This window comes from Carcharhinus amblyrhynchos, chromosome 16 (genome assembly GCF_965287045.1).
Source record: "Carcharhinus amblyrhynchos chromosome 16, sCarAmb.v2.hapA, whole genome shotgun sequence".
NCBI classification, from domain to species: domain Eukaryota; kingdom Metazoa; phylum Chordata; class Chondrichthyes; order Carcharhiniformes; family Carcharhinidae; genus Carcharhinus; species Carcharhinus amblyrhynchos.
The window spans coordinates 27,203,391-27,224,989 of record NC_137339.1 but is presented as its reverse complement, the minus strand read 5'-3'; the positions used below and the strand labels follow the sequence as shown (position 1 = coordinate 27,224,989).

Below are 21,599 nucleotides of genomic sequence, written 5' to 3'. Positions count from 1 at the left end.
TAATATTCAACGTGGCACAGCAAACCAATAAACAGCACCCAACATTTTGTTTTATAGAATGACAAAATACAGTCACTTTGAAGAATCTTCACACAATTGGATTCCAATCTTAGTCATACTAAAAGCCATTAAGCAGAGCAGATTCCTGACATGTAACTTTTATTTATTTGGAATGAGAAAAACTGATTTGGAAAAAGTGCACCACCTATTGACCAATTAAAGAGTGACAGCAGTAGAGGATAAGAAGCAGGTTCTCTATGTTAAAGCATCTAATGCAGTAGTTACCCTGAAGAATCACAATGGTCATTTTTATAGTACAGAGAGGAACGTAATGAATAACAAACATTGTTATAAGAAAGACCAAGTTCTCATAAAATACCACCTCTTCACTTAAGAATAAATTTGCTATCATTGTTGCATCATCTGCAAAAACCAACATTTTGAATTTAGATCCTTCATTGGAACTGGAATGAGTTCTTTAAATGGATTTTAGCAAAGCAAAAAAGTTGTAGGACAGAAAATGAGTTTTGACAGTGAATCAATAGCTGCAATTAGTCTTGAAAGTTGGTTGGTGTTAATAAAAACTTGCATTTATGTAGTGCTTCTAATGATGATCAGATGTTCCAAAGTGCTTTTATTGGCGATGAAGAATTTTCCAAGTGTATTGCAATGCAAGAAATGTGGCATCAAATATGCGCACAGAAACGCTCATAAACAACAATGCAATGATGACCGCAAAATTTGTCACTGATGTTGAATAAAGTTGGCCAGAAACAACACCCCTTTCCATCACTTGCATTTGGAAAAATGTTCAAAAAATACATCAGGATGTCAAAATGTAAAGTTTAATCGCAGAATGAAGTTTTAAAGTAAACTGGGAAGTTAATATTTCCATGCAATTAAACAAAAGAAAATCTCAGCCATTTTCACCTGCTTTATTGTCATACATCATCAAATAAGCAATCACACTCAAAAATGGGTGCAAAGTAATTAGCAACATCTAAGTTGCTATACATATTTTCAGATGTCCATTCACGGCAGCAAAAAATTTCCATGTTAGCTTTTAGGGCACAAAAGCTCAATCATCCCCAAGGTACAGAAATGAGAACACATTAGCTTGTTGCTCATGCTCAGAAATATTGCACATACTTTGTCAAAAGATCCATTACAGAAAGATCACTTATTTATACTATACCCACACTATATGCAACTGGAATGTTTGGGGCTGTGTTTTGAAGGCAGCAGCAGACCAGACACAAGAAATGCCACCACACTTATGCATCTTATACTTCTGAAAATTAAAATCCGAGACCAGAGAAAACATTTCACTTCTGAATTTTAAACAAATAAAAAGTTTGTTTTCATAGGTGTTACAGTGCCGTTAGTTAAAAGAGAACACCACGGCCAATAAAATTATTCAAATAAAATACTTTTAAAATTGACATAAGCTCAAAAAGGACTACTTTCAGCATTAGCAGATGAATATGTAACATACTCATTTATTCCCTCGTCCATTACTTTAGTGAAATTTTAACGAACTAGTGTTAAGAAATTAGATGGTGGAATGTTACACAAATGTAATGAGTATTTGTTTGCTAATACTGGAAACAGTATCTTCAAGCTTATATATTGGTTTGTAAGGCATGTGAAGTGACAGAGGAGAAAAGTTAGTAAACAGTTATGAATAGATCAATTTTAAATTAATAATCTACAATTTTATTTCAATCAACTAGGTACCAAACCTATAATAGTCACACCAAAAACACTATGAATTTGAAAATCTACCTGCCCTGTACAATTGCACATAAAGCTGAAGACAGATACAATACAGCACATGCAGTAAATGCTACGTTTGTTGTATTTTTGAAAGAAAACCTGAGGTAAAATTAATCACTGCACTATTTACTTTACATTTTTCTCCATGATACCCTGCAGGTTTCAATGAGCATTTATGTACATGTAAAGAACAAATCAGTGGTGAATTAATGGAAAAATTATATTCCCTTAAATAGAAAAATGTATTCGTCAACACATTCAGAGTAAAAATAGTACAGTTGAACTCAAGTACACACTATAAAGGGGCAATGTTCTGGTTACAATACTGATGGTTCATTATGAAGACTTCTTTTATAGGTGAAATATGCATGAAACCAGCTTCCAGAAAGAAAAATAGATTTCTGAAACATTGATTCTTTATAGACAGGAATACAAACTGGTTTACTACAGCAACAAAGCAAAGAAAAGCAAAGTGAACTGCAGGTCCTTTCAACGTCAGGCACTTTCCCAAGCTACCAATTTTGGTTGTCCCATCCATCATCCATAGTTCCACCACTTTCTCTTTTCGGTGATTTTTTATTCTTGCTTTCCCCGCCTGCAGCCCAGTTATCGTCCCAGTTGTCCCAGGCATTGCTATGGTTGGTTTGCTTTATCGTGTTGCTCTCCGCGCCCCAGGTATCATCATTCTTTTCACCTGAGCCCCAAACACCAGCACTTGGGGCCATCTTCGTCTTAGAATTCCCATCCTGACCAAAACTGTCCCAGAAACCATCTTCAACTCCACTGTTCTGGTAACTTCCTCCAACTGGGTGGCTGTTGGATAGAATATACCAAAACTTTAGAAATGATTGAATATTTGAAAAATGGGCAATTGCGATAGAAGCTGCACCTTTTTCAAAAGATTTCGGAAGTACGTGAGAGAAAAGCGTGCGTTAACATTCCATTTTTATTGCACGAGAGAATGTTACACATAAATATCCCATTAAAGAGTGATAGATTCTACAACAGTTCACCTAATTCAGAATCAGGGGCATTATGTCGATCCTGTAGCCCTGCTTCAGGAACAGAAGAGGGTGATTTTAGAACCAATTAAAGAGCTGAATGCCCTGACAGTACGTCAATGCTACAAAGCTTCAATATAAATGCAAATTTATTTCTCATGATCCCAAAATGGTAAAACTCTTGCATTTCTTTTAAACAATCCTTAACTGGGAGAAGACAAAAAAGCTCATGTATTATCAATGAGGGGAAAAACTTATGCAAACTGTATATTGCAAAATGTGATTTTACCTTAAATGCACACAATTTCACCGAAGCAAACCTAAAAGCTATGCATGAAGAATATTATGCTGATTAGAATCAGTAAGATATCTAATCAAATAAAGAAACTACATTTGTTTTTTTTAAAAAGAGGAACTCTGCATATTGGCTAGGCCTAAGACACCAATTCAAGTAGTTACTATTGGTAACATAGGCAAAACCATCCAGAGAACAATTTTGCTATATACAAACTTTGGATTTTTAAAAAAAAATGTGTCAAAACATTGAGTTGTAGAAATGTGATCATGCATTAAGATTTGGTGCAGTTAATTGTACATTACCTTTCAGAGGCAGCTGTTTCAAATTCCTTATTGGTAAAGAAAGAACTGACATCTTGCCATCCTTTTACAGTCACTCCCTGTACCTATGGATGGTAATAAAAAAGTGAAACATCTTTCACATTAACAGAAATTTTAAAATATGTATATTTTCACCATAATCATATACACATACACAAATCAGTCTCTCTAATAATAGCTATTGGCTTTCTGGTCTTAAGTCGAGAAGATACCATTGCTGACATTAACAATCAACACTGACAAAACAAATCCACATGATTTTCCTGCACGTTATTAAAATTCAGACTTTCACTGGTTCATTTTAAGGGGCCTCGCCTCTCTCCTACAATAGCAAATGGCAATTTGACTACTGTTATCAGTGGGAATAGCTAGTTTTGCTTAATAAACAATATATTTAATTACATATTACATTTTAAAATTATTCCAGAACTATACACATTTTAAGGATAGCTACAACCTTAATTACGGGCTGAGTGAGAAACTAATTTTAAAATAATGTATTGGTTGCCTCTGAAATTTTGATTAACAAATCACTTTTCAATATTGACACTTACCACATCAATTACCAATGGTAGCAAAATGAAAGGAAAACATAAATTAGCACCAATCAGAAAAGTTTGTCTGGTCATAATAAGGCAGCCTCCATATCTGTCAACTGTGCTGCTAAAACAGCATTTACACAACAACTTTGATGTAAATTGTAACGTGAAGTGGTTTTGCTTAGCATTTCTGCTAAAGTTACAACATAAATCCAGAGTTGGGAAGGAGTTTCACCCTATTTCACTCTGTAGTTAGGTTGGACCTCACACTATTTACCCAACAGATTTATATCAACACCACAATTGCGGTATAAATGCAAACTAATACAATTTTATATTAAATCATTTTAGCTACTAATAGGTTAGTTAGTGTCAAACCCAAATGACAGTCGCGATTTCTAGAACTTGGGGAATTTTTCGCCAAATAAAATTTAGTTTTGTATCGTTTAAATAAGTAATTCAATTTTTTTTAAAGAAAATGACCTTCAATCTATCTTTATTCCTAAGTTTCTAGTTACAGTTGTACAAAATATGAAGGCTGGCTTTGAGATATGACCAGTTGCTTCCTTCTGCATACCTTATTAGCAATCTGTGACACACCAATGGTTACATCATCTAAGAATTTTCCATCTTTCACCTGTGTATGTAAAAATGCCTCCAATTAATTAAGCTTTCCAAATGACACACCAATTTAGAGAGCCAAAGACTGAATTATCCTTTTCAATGTTGAAGAGGCAGAAATAAAGGAGTACTTTTTTTAAAAAAAGTGGTTACTTTCTTTTTATATGGGAAGAGGCTACATTTCTGGTCCTTCTTTGAAAGTGGGAATATAACCGGTTAGCTCAGATGGCTAGACAGCTGGTTAGTGGTGCCAACAGCATGGGTTCAATTCCCGTACGGCTGAAGTTATTCACAAAGGCCCTCCGCCTTCTCAACCTTGCCCCATTGCCTGAGTTGTGGTGATCCGCAGGCTTAAATCACCACCAATCAGAAGCAATCACCAATCCTTTTAAGAGGGAGAGCAGCCTATGGTCATCTGGGACAATGGTGTCTTTACTTACTTCATAACAATACAGTTTTGGTGTTTTCAACATAGAAAAATGTCCGAATGCACAACCAGAAATAAATGGACATTGAGCCAAACATATCAGGATGTGTAATAAAGCTTGTTTGTATAGATGGGTTCAAGGAGAAAAGGCAGGCAGAAAATTCTAGAGCATAGAACTTATGTGGCTCAGAGAATGTCTGCTAGCGATGGGGTGATAACTAAAGAACATAAAGCTTCCATTAAAGGATATGTATTAGAAACTGATTTTCATCTTCAGCTGTCAGTCATCAGATTTATAACTTCAATGTGCAACAGATACAAATCTGGACATGGTGGAGGAGAGGTCAAGGGTGACGAGACTCGATCAGTTTCCACAGTTATAGTCTGTTGGTAGTAATTGTCTCAACTGACACGAGACTTAAACGACCACTTGGAAAAGATACTAGAAAGCCATGAGCAGCAATTGAATTGTATCCCAGCGCAAATCAGTGCCTTCAGGCAAAATAAAACAGAAAATTATGTTGTTAAGCTTTCAATAATATTACTTGTTTTGGTCCTTAAAAGAAAACATATTAAGATATTAGGTGATAAAATCCACTACACAAAACATAAAAGGCAAAAAGGAAATTGTTTGCTATATCAGATGGTGCAATTAGTGCTGGTGTCAGGCTGGAATAGGGATTTTCCCTCTCCATTCAAAAGATGTTAGACATTACCTGAGATGTATACATCTCCAAAAAAAAGTAGCACTGCTGAATCTTGTTTGATTCCCTATCTCAAGGGACACCATTCCATTGATAGAAAAGGTTATTGGGCCACCAAAATGCTGGCTGATGGGGAACTAAATCATTGGATTAACTGGACAGCCAACAATGTGATTTCCATACCACCAGGCCACAGACTGGGCTAATTTTGGTAAACAGGTGACCAAGTGACACTGTGACACCAATTACACTGGAAGCAATCTACAACATTTGATAAGATGCCACATAGAATATTCATGGCAAAGATAATGGCACTTGAATGAAGGAGAATGTGGCCAAACAAACAAAAAAAATCCTGGGGGAGCAAATTGTAAAAATAAAGGTAAAATTAACTTTTTTGAATGAGAAGGTCTGCAGAAAGATGTTCTGCAAGGATTGGTGTTATGCTTTCGGTTTTATTTGCCAAACACAATCAGGATTCAAGACTTGAGGGAAGCATGATAAATTATTTGTGTCAAATGTGTGGGAGAAAAGGATATGGCAAATTGTGAAAAACATTATCAAGATTGGAATAGTAAATAGATAGGCTAGCAGAATGAGCAAATAAATAGCCAATGCAGAAATACCAGAAGTGGAATTTTGGAAGAATACCTTGTGAGTTTCTGTCTTCACGGAGGAGGACGTGAATAATTTGCCGGATGTTAGTGATGGAAAGGTGGTAGGACTGGAGGGTCTTAATGACATTACTGTTACTAGAGAGGCGGTGCTCGACAGACTGGAGGGGCTGATTGTGGACAAGTCCCCAGGACCGGATGGAATGCATCCGAGGGTTCTGAAAGAAATGGCGGAGGTGATAGTGGATGCCTTGGTGGTTATTTTCCAGACGTCGCCGGATTCCAGGGAAGTGCCAGAGGATTGGAAAACAGCTAATGTTACGCCGTTGTTTAAGAAGGGTGCCAGGCAAAAGGCGGGGAATTATAGGCCGGTTAGTTTAACGTCTGTGGTAGGTAAAATGTTAGAATCCGTCATTAAGGAGGAAATTGCGAGGCATCTTGAAGGGAATTGCTTGATAGAGCAGACGCAGCACGGTTTCATTAAAGGGAAGTCGTGTCTGACAAATTTACTGGAGTTCTATGAGGATGTGTCTAGGGCAGTGGATAGAGGAGAGCCGGTGGATGTGGTCTTTCTGGATTTTCAGAAGGCGTTTGACAAAGTACCTCACAAGAGGTTATTGCAGAAGGTCGAGGGACATGGAGTTGGGGGTAGGGTGTTACCGTGGATAGAGGATTGGTTGTCAAATAGGAGGCAGAGAGTGGGGGTCAATGGGTGCTATTCGGATTGGCGGTTGGTGACTAGTGGAGTGCCCCAGGGGTCGGTGCTAGGGCCTCAGCTTTTTACCATTTATATAGATGATCTGGAGGAGGGAACCGAGTGTAGGGTGTCGAAATTTGCTGATGACACCAAGATTGGGGGAACGGCAAATTGCGCGGAGGGTGTGGAGAGTCTGCAGAAGGATCTAGATAGGTTGGGCGAATGGGCCAGGAAATGGCAAATGGAATTTAATGTTGGCAAGTGTGAGGTGGTCCACTTTGGTAGGAATAATGGTAGGAAGGACTATTCCTTACGTGGCGAAAAACTGCAGCAGACGACGGTGCAGAGGGACCTCGGGGTCCTTGTGCATGAGTCACAAAAACCCAGCTTGCAGGTGCAGCATGTGGTCAGGAAGGCGAATGGGATGCTGGCCTTCATAGCGAGAGGCATTGAATATAAAAATAGGGAGGTCTTGCTGCAGCTGTATAGGGCATTGGTGAGGCCGCAGCTGGAGTACTGTGTGCAGTTTTGGGCACCGCACCTGCGCAAAGATATTTTGGCCTTGGAGGGAGTGCAGAGGAGGTTTACTAGGCTGATACTGGAGTTGAGGAGGTTGAGCTATGAGGAGAGGCTGAATAAACTAGGCTTGTAATCGTTAGAGTTTAGAAGAATGAGGGGAGATCTCATTGAGACGTATAAGATGAATGGGATGGATAGGATAGAGGTGGAGAGACTCTTCCCGCTCAAAAAAGACAGTAGGACTAGGGGGCACAGCCTCAAGATAAAGGGGGGGCGGTTTAGAACGGAGTTGAGGAGGAACTTCTTCACTCAAAGGGTGGTGAATCTCTGGAATTCTCTGCCCGTTGAAGTGGTGGAGGCTGCCTCGCTAAATATTTTTAAGACGCGGGTTGATGGGTTTTTGATAAGAGAGGGGATTAAGGGTTATGGGGAGAGGGCGGGAAAGTGGAACTGAGCCACGACAAATCAGCCATGATCTTATTGAATGGCGGGGCAGGCTCGAAGGGTTAGATGGCCTACTCCTGCTCCTATTTCTTATGTTCTTATGAAAAGGAATATACTTTAAATGGAAAGAATTTAAATACAGAGGAGTAAGAGAACATCATGCACACAAAATGGCAATGGAAATAAATTTAAAAAAATTTTGCATCTAGAGGCACAGAATACAAAAGCATTGAAGCAATGTTAAACTTGAAAATCGAGACTTTAATCAGGCCACTCGGAACATAGTGTGCCGTTTTTGATACCCTGTTATAGGAAGGACATGGAAATAGCACCCATTAATAAATCAAATGTACGATGTCTCTGTACATTCTAATATAAATGGAATATTAAATGACAAACTATATACTAGTACAAACTGCCATGGAAGCAATGTACAATTAAGCAATGGCGAAACCATATAAATTTTTTGAAAAATAGTTTAATTGGCTGTCATGCTAAATACAAATGAAAGTAATGAAAGTGGAATTTATAATTTGTGAAACAAGTATCACATATTAGTTTTATTTAGGTATCCTTATGGAACGGAACCACGATCATCTGTGTATAGAACGAGGCTTAGAACATTCAATTAAAAACAGAATACAAATTCCAAAATTGCTCAAAAATTTTTGAAAGTGCTCATAAGCAAAAATATCACTAAACTAAATGCTAAAAGCAATGACAAATTTTGTAACTTCTTTAAAATTTGCCTTTTCAATACACTTTATTATAGGTGATTTCACAGTGTAAGTTCTAAAGTAAAAAAACTTCAGTGTTTAAAACTCTTAATTTTTGAAGCTACTCCAAAATGAAAAATATTTTTATAGCTAATAAATTCTAAACTGTGAAATGCACAGATAAAAGACCTACACCAAATCAATGCAGATAATGAGTCAGATTTTGCTGTGAAGATATCTGTTATCTATGGGCAAATGGCTTTATTTACTTCAGGTGAAGGTCAGGTACACAGTTCAAACCAAATATTCATAGCTATGGTTCAGTCAGTAGCATTTGCATCTGAGATATCAGATTATGGATTCCAAGATTTGAGCAGAAAAGTTAAATGCTGGCATTCCAGTGCAGTGCTGAGTGCTGCCATTTTTTAAATGAGACCTTCAACTGAAGCCCTATCGGCCTTCCCAAGTATGCATAAAAGTTCCCATGGCACGATTTGGAAGAGAAGCAAGAGAGATGTCCCCAGTATTCCAGTCAATATTTATTCCTCAATAAGCATCTCAAAGGCAGATTATTTTATTATTACATTGCCATTAGTTGGAGCTTCCTGAGTGCAAATTGGCAGCTATGTTTCCTACGTTATAATAGTGACCACATTGGCTGGAAAAAGTGATTTGAGCTATCCTGTGTTTGTGAAAGAGGCCATATAATTGCAGATCTTTCTTTTCTTAAAAGTTGATGTTTGAGATTCTGTTAGCTTTGTGGCAGTTCACTGCCTGCCTCACAACTGGCATGCATTGAATGATATGAAGTTATTATTTGCACCATGGATATAAACTACACTCACTATAGATATTTAGAGTTAGTAATTAAAAACAAATACCATTTGGTTACATGTAACCATGTTAGTCATTAACACCAATCTATTTCACTGGCACTAAAATTCATTAAATAAGTTAGTTTGCAAATTATTTTAGATTTCCAACATGCTAAATATTAACTTTTTCCATACTTTTCTTTAGTCTCTTATTTTTCACTTTCTTAATCCAATCTTTATCGTTTTTCTATACTTTGGTTTAACATTAAATTTTCCCCCTTCTTAGTCTTTCCCCGATTAAATTTCCCAATCTTAAATCTCTGATTGAGATACCCTGCTGGCTGGGTGCCAACCTCAGGTCTCAGACACCATTTCCCTCGCTGTGTCATTAGAGGGCAAAAATCTTTTGAGTTGAAGGGTGCGGAGGCTAGTCCTAACAGATGACACTGCAGCAAAATCTGAACCCCTATTGGCTTATATGTATAGCTTAATTGGGAAAAATTGATGCCCAATGATAATAGAGCTATTATTTCAAGTAATTAATGTACATACTAATGATGACTAGTATGAGCTCCTTAAGCAGGACTATGTTACCTTGTCCTGAGCAGGTTTGATGACACTCTCATTGATAGTGTGACCCAACTCTGTAGCCTATTTAAAAGCAAGGAAAGAATTTATCAGTAACGAAAGGTGTACATTTTATATATATCAAACATGCAGCAAGCAAACAGCTGAAGAATACAATTGCCTCAACTTCAGCATAAACCACAGTACATGCAGACAGGACACAACAACGTCAATACAACAAGCTCTCATGACATAGCAAGCAAGGCTTCAGAGACATCTATTTCACCACATTGTGAATTTTTCTTCATACATGAAACACAAGCAGGACATATTGCTGTTTGTAGTTCAGTCAGGCATACAATCTAATTCCATTTCAGCCGAGTCTAAATTCTAAAGGTCTCTTCTCTTCCTAGTGGCTGTGTGAAAGGTCTATGTTGCATTGTCAAAGCTTTTTAAAATTCTAAAAGGTTCAGAGGACATTTCGTTCAAAGTTTCATTTTCAGTGCAACAATGTCTTACATATAAGGTAAGTTCAATTTCGATGGGAATGCAAAATGGGCAGATCAAATATATGTTACAGGCAAACATGTCAGGTGGAATGAATGGAGGGATGGCCAATTCACAACTGCTGGTTTTCCATTTCCATCAAAGTAGAATTTTACCCCAGGGCTCAAAGTAAAATTTTACTGGATAACTTCCAAACTCATTTAATAAAAATTGTTGACCAGTTAGCTAAACTTCCACTGTTGAAGGGAATTTCTGTACTCGTTTGTAATCACATTTGTAAGCCATTAACTTTTGCAATTACTCAGCCTCTATGACCTTTGAAGCTTTCTATCTAAATCAGTAGTAAAGTTGTAATAAAGCTCTAAAAAGGTCTTCCACAAAGGCAGGGAAAATTGTGCATGTCTGGAAAAGAATGTTTGTACATTTTTGTTACAGAAATATTTTAATTTTAGAAAGGATCTATTGGTGAGCAATTATAATTCTAAACAGCTGAGAACCATCTCAATAATTCTCACTTCAAACAGAAAGTGTTCTACCAATCATAAATGCTATGCAGAGATTCTGCTGGTAGTATACCAGTATGGTCAAGGTGCGAAAAAGATCAGATGATTGAAGAGATCAAATAGCCTGCCAAGACTCAAGTTCCAGACCAACACAAAGTGTGGTTAACAGTACTGTTAGCCAAATCTCTTCCCAAACATCTACAACTGCCTTCAGGACAGAAAAGTTGATAAACAAAACAATATGCTAAGTTGGTTCAATACCTTTTCTATATTTTCATGTACAGTATATTGGGTGTCACCTACTACCTAATGTCATGAATCTGGAATACGATATAGGAAATTGAGGGAAGAATGTGAGAAGTAGTAATGGGGACCTTTACACTGTAACAGATGTTAACACTAGCAGTCCTTTTGCCAGACTGCAAAAGGAAAGCGATGGGCCACTGCTAAGAAATAATAAAAGACTGCTACCATATGCTCCAAAACACCTGATAAACACATATTTTTCAGGAACTGATTTTGAACCGTAATTTGCACAAATTACGGTTCAAAGTCAGTTCCTGAAAAATTAGTAGCTACATGAGGTTTATGAAATCAAAGTGATGTTGGCCAAAGTAAAAAGAGGGTACTGATGCCACACAATTAATGAACACCTTTGCTGGTAAACAATCTGACATGCACAGAAAACAGGCACTTTACCGGCTCTGGCTGCTGCTTGTAGCCCCAAACCTTTATCCAACAAGAAAGCAACAAGGATAGAACAAGCACCATTTAGGAATGCACAAGTTCCCTCCCCTACCCGCTTCCAAAAACATGAAAGTGCTCAATGCCGTAATGCTGATCACATTTGAGATGCTGTCAAACTTGAAACAGAAAATCAAGATGCTATTGTTTTTTTGTCTGCTAGATCCTGTTAACTTTGGTACTAAACCAATTTGGCTACACCTGGCAACATCTGACAAAGAATATGCAACAAAATGAAATAAATGAACAGTACCTTTTGTGTTGCCTGACTTCCAAGTTTTGCTGCCTGTTTGAGCAAAATAATGATAAGTTTCACACAAATATTTTCACGCTTCTCAAAAGTAAATTAAAGAACAAGGAAAGAACAAAGGACAAAGAAAATTATAGGAACAGGCTCTTTGACCCTCCAAGCCTCTTCCAACCATGCTGCCCGACTGAACTAAAACCCCTCTACCCTTCCGGGGATCATATCCCTCAATTCTCAGTCTATTCATGTATTTGTCCAGATACCCCTTAAAAGTCACTATCGTATCTGCTTCCATTACGTCCCCCGACAACAAGTTCCAGGCGCCCACCATCTTTGGTGTAAAAACTTGCCTCGTACATCTCCTTTAAACCTTGCCTCCCCCACTTTAAATTTATGCCCCCCCAGTAATTGACTCTTCCACCCTGGGAAAAAAGCTTCTGACTATCCACTCTGTCCATTCCCCTCAATCTTGTAAACTTCTATCAGGTTGTCCCTCAGTCTCCGTCATTCCAGTGAGAGCAAACCAAGTTTCTCCAACCTCTCCTTATAGCTAATGCCCTCCATATCAGGCAGCATCCTGGTAAATCTTTTCTGTACCCTCTCCAAAGTCTCCACATCCCTCTGGTAGTGTGGCAACCAGAATTGAACACTATATTCCAAGTGCAGCCTAATTATGGTTCTATAAAGCTACAACATTACTTGCCAATGAAGATAAGCATGCCATAAGCTTTCTTGACCACCTTCTCCACCTGCATTGCTACTTTCAGTAACCTGTGTACCTGTACACCCAGATCCGTCTGCCTATCAATACTTTTAAGGGTTCTGCCATTTACTGTAATATTTCCTCTCTGTATTGGACCTTCCAAAATGTGTTACCTCACATTTGTCCAGATTAAAGACCATCTGCCATCTCTCCGCCCAAGCCTCCAACTGACCTATATCCTGCTGTATCCTCTGATGGCCCTTATTGCTATCGGTAACTCCACCAACCTTTGGTCGTCTGCAAATTTACTAATCAAATCAGATACATTTTCCTCCTATTCCTAGGTCCCAGCACCGATCCCTGAAGAACGCCACTTGTCATAGCCCTTCATTCAGAATCACACCTTTCCACTGCTACCCTCCGTCTTCGATGACTGAGCCAGTTCTGTATCCACCTTGCCAGCTCACCTCTGATCCCATGCGACTTCACCTTCTCCATCAGTCTGCCATGAGGGACCTTGTCAAAGGCCTTACTGAAGTTCATGTAGACAACATCCACTGCCTTACCCTCAATCAACATCTTTATCACTTCCTTGAAAAACTCGATCAAGTTAGCGAGACGTGACCTTGCCTTCACAAAACTATGTTGCCTCTAGCTAATATGTGCACTTATTTCCAAGTGGGAGTAAATCCTGTCTTGAAGAATCTTCTCCAATAACGTCCCTACCACTGACACAAGGCTCACTGGTCTTTAATTACCTGGATTATTCTTGCCAGCCTTCTTAAACAAAGGAACATTGGCTATTTTCCAATCTTCTAGGACCTCCCCTGTAGCCAGTGAGGATACAAAGATTTCTCTCAGGGCCCCAGTAATTTCCTCCCTTGCCTCTCAGTATTTTGGGATATATTCCATCAGGCCCTGGGGACTTGACTACCTTAATGTTTCTCAAGAACCCCAATACCACCTCCTCTTTGATCGCAACACGACTCAAACTATCTACACACCTTTTCCCAGACTCATCATCCACCAAGTCCTTCTCTTTGGCGAATACTGATGCAAAGTATTCATTATTATCTCGCCCATTTTCTCTGGCTTCACGCATAGATTCCCTCCCCTGTCCTTGAGTAGGCCAACCCTCTCCCTGGCTACCTTCTTGCTCTTTATATATGTATAAAATGCCTTGGTATTTTCCTCAATCCTGCTAGCCAATGATTTTCCGTGACCCCTTTTAGCCCTCCTTACTGCTTGTTTAAGTTTCTTTCTACTTTCCTTGTATTCCACACTCGCTTTGTGTGTTCCCAGCCTCCTAGCCTTGACAAATGCTTCCTTTTCCTTCTCTGCCTAGGCTCACAATATCTCTAATTATCCAAGGTTCCTAAAACTGGCCATACTTATCCTTTATCCTTATAGGAACATACCTGTCCTGAATCCCTATCAACCTACATGCGAAAGGCTCCCACATGCCAGATGATGATTTGCCCTCAAATATCTGCCCCCAATCTACATTTTTCAGTTCCTGCCTAATATTGTAATTACTCTTATCCCAGTTTAGCACCTTAACTTGAGGACTACACTTTTCTTTATCCATCAGTACCTTAAAGCTTACTGAATTGTGGTCACTGTTCCCAAACTGCTCCCCTACTGAAACGTCAACCACCTAGCTGGGCTCATTCCCCAATATCAGGTCCAGCATGGCCCCTTCCCTAGTTGGACTATTTACATGCATTTCAAGAAACCCTCCTGGATACTCCTTACAAACTCTGTCCCATTCATGCGCCTAACACTAAGTGAGTCCCACTCAATGTAGGGGAAGTTAAAATCTACCCACCACAACAATGCTGTTACTTTTACACCTATTCATTTTAACATTACATTTACTTCTTAAAACAAGACATCAAAAAAAAGACAATCAAAAAAAATTTAATTGAACATAAAATGTTTTAAGTAAATGCTCAGGCCTGTGAATCTCTCAAAGATCAATGACTAAATTAGCAGAATAGGAAAGGTTTAATAAACTTGAATATTTGCAGAAAATGCTGCATTGCTCAAACTAACCAATTGGAAATGGTTCTGTGACTTAAAATCAGAAGTTGGAATAGGCTACTTACACCTTCTTTTGCTGCTGAAGCAAACTTCGTGGCTCCAACAGTAAAACTGCTCCAACCCTGTAAAACAGTAAATATATCCAAAAGAATTTTATGTCCCTTGTTCTTGGTCATTTATAGTAAAAATGCCAGTTTTTGGTTTCTGTAATGTCGGTTTTAATTCCAAGTGTAATAAAAATTGCCAGTCATATGAAACTTTCAACAATCAGGATATTCAGGATAGTGATAGCACAGTGGTTAGCACTGCTGCTTCACAGCACCAGGGACCCGGCTTTGATTCCAGGCTTGGGTCACTTTGGAGTTCTCCCCGTGTCTGTGTGGGTTTCCTTCTACCTTCTGAAAGCCATGCTGGTTAGGTGCATTAACTTGAACAGGCACCAGAATGTGGTGACGAAGGAAATTTCACAGTAACTTCATTGCAGTGTTAACGTAAGCCTTACTTTTGACTAATAAATAAATAAACTTTAACTTTATATTCAATCATGCTGACTATAACTCTCCTTCTTGCCCCTAAACCCCAAGCAAGCAGTACATGGGTCAATTAATTAAGCAGCGCTTGCAAGTATTTGGAAGAGAAGATTCACAACAGTTCAAAGATTTTGGTACTGGGCTAACATTAAATATTTAAATATTATATGCACTTACATGACAAAAAATTCATGTTAGTGTTTCGAGTTTTATATTCTTCAAAATAAGACTAGCCAAAAATTGAAACTTTACATTATTGAAAACTTGAGTTATCTTGGGATCCTTATTTTATATTGCATACATATAAATAGATCCCTTAACTCTAAGTTTGACTCAGACAAGGACTTTCACAAATCAGAAAGTTATGGGTTTCAAGCTTGTTTGAAACTGAGTACAAAATCTAGGCTGACATTTCCATGCCATACTGAAGGAGCACTGAACTGATCATTCATCACCTTGCTTCCTGTGTTCACAAACTGGCTAGCATTTTTGCCTATAAAACAATGACTATAATTTTTAAAAATGACTGCAAGACATATATAAGGATATCCTGAGTAGGTGAAATCCACTTTTGCAAGTTTCATTGATAATAAAAACAATCCTATATTTTATAAAGCAGAAATGTATTATTATGCTATCAGGAAACAGTCTCTTGAGGCTAGAAAATTTGTAAGCAAGCACTGTGTAAGATATGTATTCCTATATTCATAATATATAACCTGCCTAGATAGTATTGCTACAATTTAGCTACTTTGGCAATTGTTGGAAGTTAACATAGTTAACTTTCAAAAAAGTCAATTAGGTTCATAAACCAACAAGAAACATCCAAGTATTGGATAATGCTACCAGTACAACAGTATTTTTACCTTGATCTTTCATTCAAAGAACAGAACAATACTTTATTAAACATCACTCTACTACACAAAGATTTCAAGTTCTATAGCAGGTTGATATAGCCAATTTAAAATCAATTTTCTTTAATAAAGTGACATCTCATTTGTGCTATGAGTACAGAGTTAAACTTTAGATAACAGGTGCAAGGTTACTCTCAAATCTTTATCACATTCCAAGATAAAATTTACATGAAAACAGTGGCACTTAGTGGTCATGCATAATTAAAATTAGGTATTAACCAGCAGCCAAAAAAAACAAAAATCCCCTCACTATCGTTCTAAAGCAAAACCGTAACTGCAACAAAACCAAGATATTTTCATACCGAATAAAGTGAAGTCATGGCATTGTTGAGAAAATCATCCTCCTTCTTCTGAGGAGATGCAGTGTTTCCAAATCCAACATAACGATTATCCTGACTGCCATATCCTCCACCACTTTAAATAATGAAAGGAAATTAATTACCACACCCTTCAACTGAAAAGATCAAAAGGAGGAATAACAAATCACATCACAGATACAGGGATATAACGTTTAGTTTTACCTTTGATACGAGTTATCATCATTCAGCCAGTCCTCAAACATTTTATCAGAGGATGATGCAGAGGTTTGGTTAGGTCCAGAGCTACTAATGAAAATACAAAATAAATAAATAAAATAAATGTAATTTGAGTCTTTACACATAGATGCAACCAGGTGGCACATTAAGATTTCTCATTTGCTTCTTTAGCTTGAGTCTCAAGAACAGGTTCCTTGACAAGGTACTTGTTGAACAGACAAGTAATGAGGCTGCATTGTATTTTGTAACATGGTCGTGTTAGCATCGATAGTCTGCTTATGTTTTAACCTATTTATGCAGAGTTGAGAATATTGGCCATACTCCTTGGTTCACATTTCAAATAATATGCCAACAAATCAGAACTAAGCAATCTTAAAATATATATAATTTATAACAAAAGGGGTAAAGGCTGACCAACTTTTTAAATAGAATTTGAGCCAAGACGAAGAAGGGTCAAACAGCTGCCAAATCAAAGAAGCTTCTGACAACAATTAGGCTTTAACTGATCAAGCAACTTATTTAGATCACGTTCCTACAGTAAATACCTGAGCAGCAGCAGTACAGAGACAGGCCAGATTAACAGCTAAACTTTGCAAACATCTCCAGACAACTCTCAGTAGCACCAGAGATCTGTCAGTTCAAATAGAATTTTTAGCCAAGAGGGCCACATGCAATCAATACGCACATGCAACCAGTTATTAAAATACCTGCTCACACTTGAGTATTCCTGTTACAGTAGAGATACACAAGCTCTGTGATACTGGAAATTTTGCAAATTTAAAATTAAGAAATCAGTACAAAACTCTCATGCAGAAAGTCAAAATGGAATTGTGCTGATAGTCTTGACAGATATTCAAATTTACTTGTCTTTCAATCATTACAAATTACCTATTCTCAGCTGCGCAAGATGATAGAAAAAGAACTGATGATACTTTCTTTCTTCTATGCCACTAGTTTTATGGAATTTTGCTATATCCCAAATAACCTCCTTTATATTGTTTGATGCAGTAGTAAATTATAAAGCTTATTTTCTGCATGGGGAAGATCTCATCATTCAATGTTTTAAAAAAAAGCACCCTTTCCAATCAATTCATCTCATCAGTTTCAGAATGCATCCAACAACCTTGAACCAGTTAGTCATCATATTAATCAAAAAGATGAGTACAGATAAGAGGCCATAATTGCAAACAAATCCATGGCTCCCCTATTCCAATGGCCTCTTTAAAAAATGCCTTTTGCTATTACACTTGGAAGTCCATTAATTAATTACTCTACATGAAGAAGTGCATCCAAACATCAATCCGAACACATCTTTTGCTAGTTTTGGGCTAGCGCTTAATATAAAAAAGGATAGCAAGAGTTTTTATAAGTATATAAAAAGGAAGAGGCTGGCTAGGGTGAACGTTGGACCCTTAGAGGATGAGAAGGGGGACTTAGTGGTAGGGGATGGGGAAAAAGGCTGAGGTCTTGAATAACTTTTTTGTTTCGGTTTTCACGGAGGAGGATGTGAATAATTTGCCAGGTGTTAGAGATAGAAAGGTGGTAGGACTGGAGGGTCTCAATGACATTACTATTACTAGAGAGGCGGTGCTCGACAGACTGGAGGGGCTGATTGTGGACAAGTCCCCAGGACCGGATGGAATGCAATGGCGGAGGTGATAGTGGATGCCTTGGTGGTTATTTTCCAGACGTCGCTGGATTCCGGGGAAGTGCCGGAAGATTGGAAAATGGCTAATGTTACGCCATTGTTTAAGAAGAGTGCCAGGCAAAAGGCAGGGAATTATAGGCCGGTTAGTTTAACGTCTGTGGTAGGTAAAATGTTAGAATTCGTCATCAAGGAGGAAATAGCGAGGCATCTTGAGAGGAATTGCTTGATAGAGCAGACGCAACACGGTTTCGTTAAGGGGAAGTCGTGTCTGACAAATTTACTGGAGTTCTATGAGGATGTGTCTAGGGCGGTGGATAGAGGAGAGCCGGTGGATGTGGTCTTTCTTGATTTTCAGAAGGCGTTTGACAAGGTACCTCACAAGAGGTTATTGCAGGAGGTCAGGGGACATGGAGTTGGGGGTAGGGTGTTAGCGTGGATAGAGGACTGGTTGTCAAATAGGAGGCAGAGAGTGGGGGTCAATGGGTGCTATTCGGATTGGCGGTTGGTGACTAGTGGAGTGCCCCAGGGGTCGGTGCTGGGGCCTCAGCTATTTACCATTTATATAGATGATCTGGAGGAGGGAACCGAGTGTAGGGTGTCGAAATTTGCTGATGACACCAAGATTGGGGGAACGGCAAATTGTGCGGAGGGTGTGGAGAGTCTGCAGAAGGATCTAGATAGGCTGGGCGAATGGGCCAGGAAATGGCAAATGGAATTTAATGTTGGCAAGTGTAAGGTGGTCCACTTTGGTAGGAATAATGGTAGGAAGGACTATTACTTACGTGGAGAAAAACTGCAGCAGGCGACAGTGCAGAGGGACCTCGGGGTCCTTGTGCATGAGTCGCAAAAACCCAGCTTGCAGGTACAGCAGGTGGCCAGGAAGGCAAATGGGATGCTGGCCTTCATAGCGAGGGGGATTGAATATAAAAGTAGGGAGGTCTTGCTGCGGCTGTATAGGGCATTGGTGAGACCGCAGCTGGAGTACTGTGTGCAGTTTTGGGCGCCGTACTTACGCAAGGATATTTTGGCCTTGGAGGGAGTGCAGAGGGGGTTTACTAGGCTGATGCCGGAGTTGAGGGGGTTGAGCTATGAGGAGAGGCTGAATAAACTAGGCTTGTACTCATCTTCAGCTGCATCATTGATCTTCCTTCCCTCCAGCATAAGGTCAGAAATGGGGAAGTTTGCAGATGATTTCATAATGTTCAATATCATTTGTGACTCCATAGACACTGAAGCAGCCTGTGCCCATATGGCAAAAGTGGCAAGTAACATTCATGCCACATAAGTGCCAGGCAATGGCCACCTGCAGCAAGAGAGAATCTAACAATTGCTCCTTGATATTCAATAACAACACCATCATTGAATCCCCCACTATTAAGATCCTGGGGGTTACCATTGACAAGAAATTGAATTGCTGACTCTTTAAAGCCCATCTGCCATCTACAATGCACAAGTCAGGAGTGGGATGAAATACTCTCCACTTGCCCGGATAAGTGAAGCTCCAAAAACATCCAAAAAAACTTGACACCATCTAGAACAAAGCAGCCTCCTTGATTGGCACCCCATCCAACACCTCCAACATTCACTCCCTCCACCACCAACCACTGTGGCAGCAAAGTGTACCATCTACAAGATGCAATGCAGCAACTTACCAAGGCTCCTTTGACAGCACCTTCCAAACATGTAACTTCTACCACCCAGTGGACAAGCTCTGTAGATTATGGGAGAGCCACCATCTGCAAGTGCCCTTTCAAGTCACACATAATTTTGACTTGGACCTATATCACCATTCACTGTCATTGAGTCTAAAATCTGGAATTCCCTACCTAACAGCATGTGGGTGTTCCTACAGTACATGGATGGCAGCAGTTCAAGACGGCAGTTCAATACCATATTCTCAAGGTCGATTAGTGCTGCACAATAAATGTTCATCCAAACAGCAGTGCCACATTCCATGAATGAATAAGAAAAAACTCTTATTGCACTCTGAAATGGCCTAGTGGGCAATTAAGCTCAATGCAATTAGGGATGGACAACAAATACTGCTTTGCCAGTGACAACCACATCCATACATGTTTGTATGTGTCTGCTTTTTGAGTTTCCTTTTATATTAGCTGCTACTCTATTCTCATATTTTGCATTTGGTCTTCTTATTCTCTTTTTCCATTCAGCTTAGCTCTCCATTATACTTTGAACCTTGGATTTGTAAATCCATAAATATGTAAATGACTTGTATTTATTGAATAGTTTACCATTGTCTCTCAGGAACATTGGAAAGTTCTTCAGTTACAATTCATCGTGTTCCGGTCATCAACAACCTGCCCTGGTACCTCCCCACCCGCCCCCCCCCCCCCCCCCCCCCCCCCCACCCCACCCTCCACCCCCCCAACATGCCAACACTATAGTTAAGAAAGCCCACCAATGCCTCTACTTTCTCAGAAGACTAAGGAAATTTGGCATGTCAGCTACAACTTTCACCAACGTTTACAGATGCACCATAGAAAGCATTCTTTCTGATTGTATCATAGCTTGGTATGGCTCCTACTGTGCCCAAGACCACAAGGAGCTACAAAAGTTTGCAAATGTAGCCCACTGCATCATGCAAATCAGTCTCCCACTCACTGACTCTGTCTACACTTCCTGCTGCCTCAGCAAAGCAGCCAGCATAATTAAGGACTCCACGCACTCTGGACATTCTCTCTTCCATCTTCTTCCTTCAGGAAACAGACAAAAGTCTGAAGTCACATACCAAGTGACTCAATGGACTTACCTTGCATTAAGTTGACCTTTGTCTACACCCTAGCTATGACTGTAACACTACATTCTGCACGCTCTCGTATCCTTCTCTATGAATGGTATGTTCTGACTGTATAGCGCGCAAGAAACAATACTTTTCACTGTAGGTTAATACATGTGACAATAATAAATCAAATCAAAATAAACAAATCGAAGTGTGGGCTTCAATGCAAATAGAGCAGATACTTTTAACTTCTTGTTTTAGTCAGAGAAAGGGTCCAAGAACAATTAACGATGGGGTAGGCGTAAAGACAAAGAGACACACAGAACATAATCAACCAAAGTACAAATGCTAACCACAGGTTAGTTCTGGATGTTAGGTTTATATGAATCTCAGTCATAGGAGAAAGGACAGACAATAAGACTCTAA

General features: G+C 39.0%; 1 protein-coding gene across 8 annotated transcripts in view; it reads right to left on the bottom strand.

Moving 5' to 3' along the window:
• Window positions 1-921: 921 nt before the first annotated feature.
• The window catches only part of arfgap1 (ADP-ribosylation factor GTPase activating protein 1), a 40,510-nt gene continuing 19,832 nt past the window's right edge, over window positions 922-21,599 (bottom strand). For 3 of the 8 annotated variants that reach the window (XM_080204900.1, XM_080204902.1, XM_080204901.1), the window contains exons 7-15: window positions 16,771-16,854; window positions 16,552-16,663; window positions 14,871-14,927; window positions 12,066-12,098; window positions 11,768-11,797; window positions 10,086-10,142; window positions 4,512-4,571; window positions 3,378-3,460; window positions 922-2,589 (exon numbers count right to left, since the gene is read on the bottom strand). In XM_080204900.1, the coding sequence (XP_080061026.1) occupies window positions 2,289-2,589; window positions 3,378-3,460; window positions 4,512-4,571; window positions 10,086-10,142; window positions 11,768-11,797; window positions 12,066-12,098; window positions 14,871-14,927; window positions 16,552-16,663; window positions 16,771-16,854 (817 nt within the window). In that variant the 3' untranslated portion in view covers window positions 922-2,288. The remainder of the gene's footprint in view (window positions 2,590-3,377; window positions 3,461-4,511; window positions 4,572-10,085; window positions 10,143-11,767; window positions 11,798-12,065; window positions 12,099-14,870; window positions 14,928-16,551; window positions 16,664-16,770; window positions 16,855-21,599) is intronic. The other 5 variants (XM_080204903.1, XM_080204907.1, XM_080204904.1 and 2 more) reach the window with 5 other exon arrangements.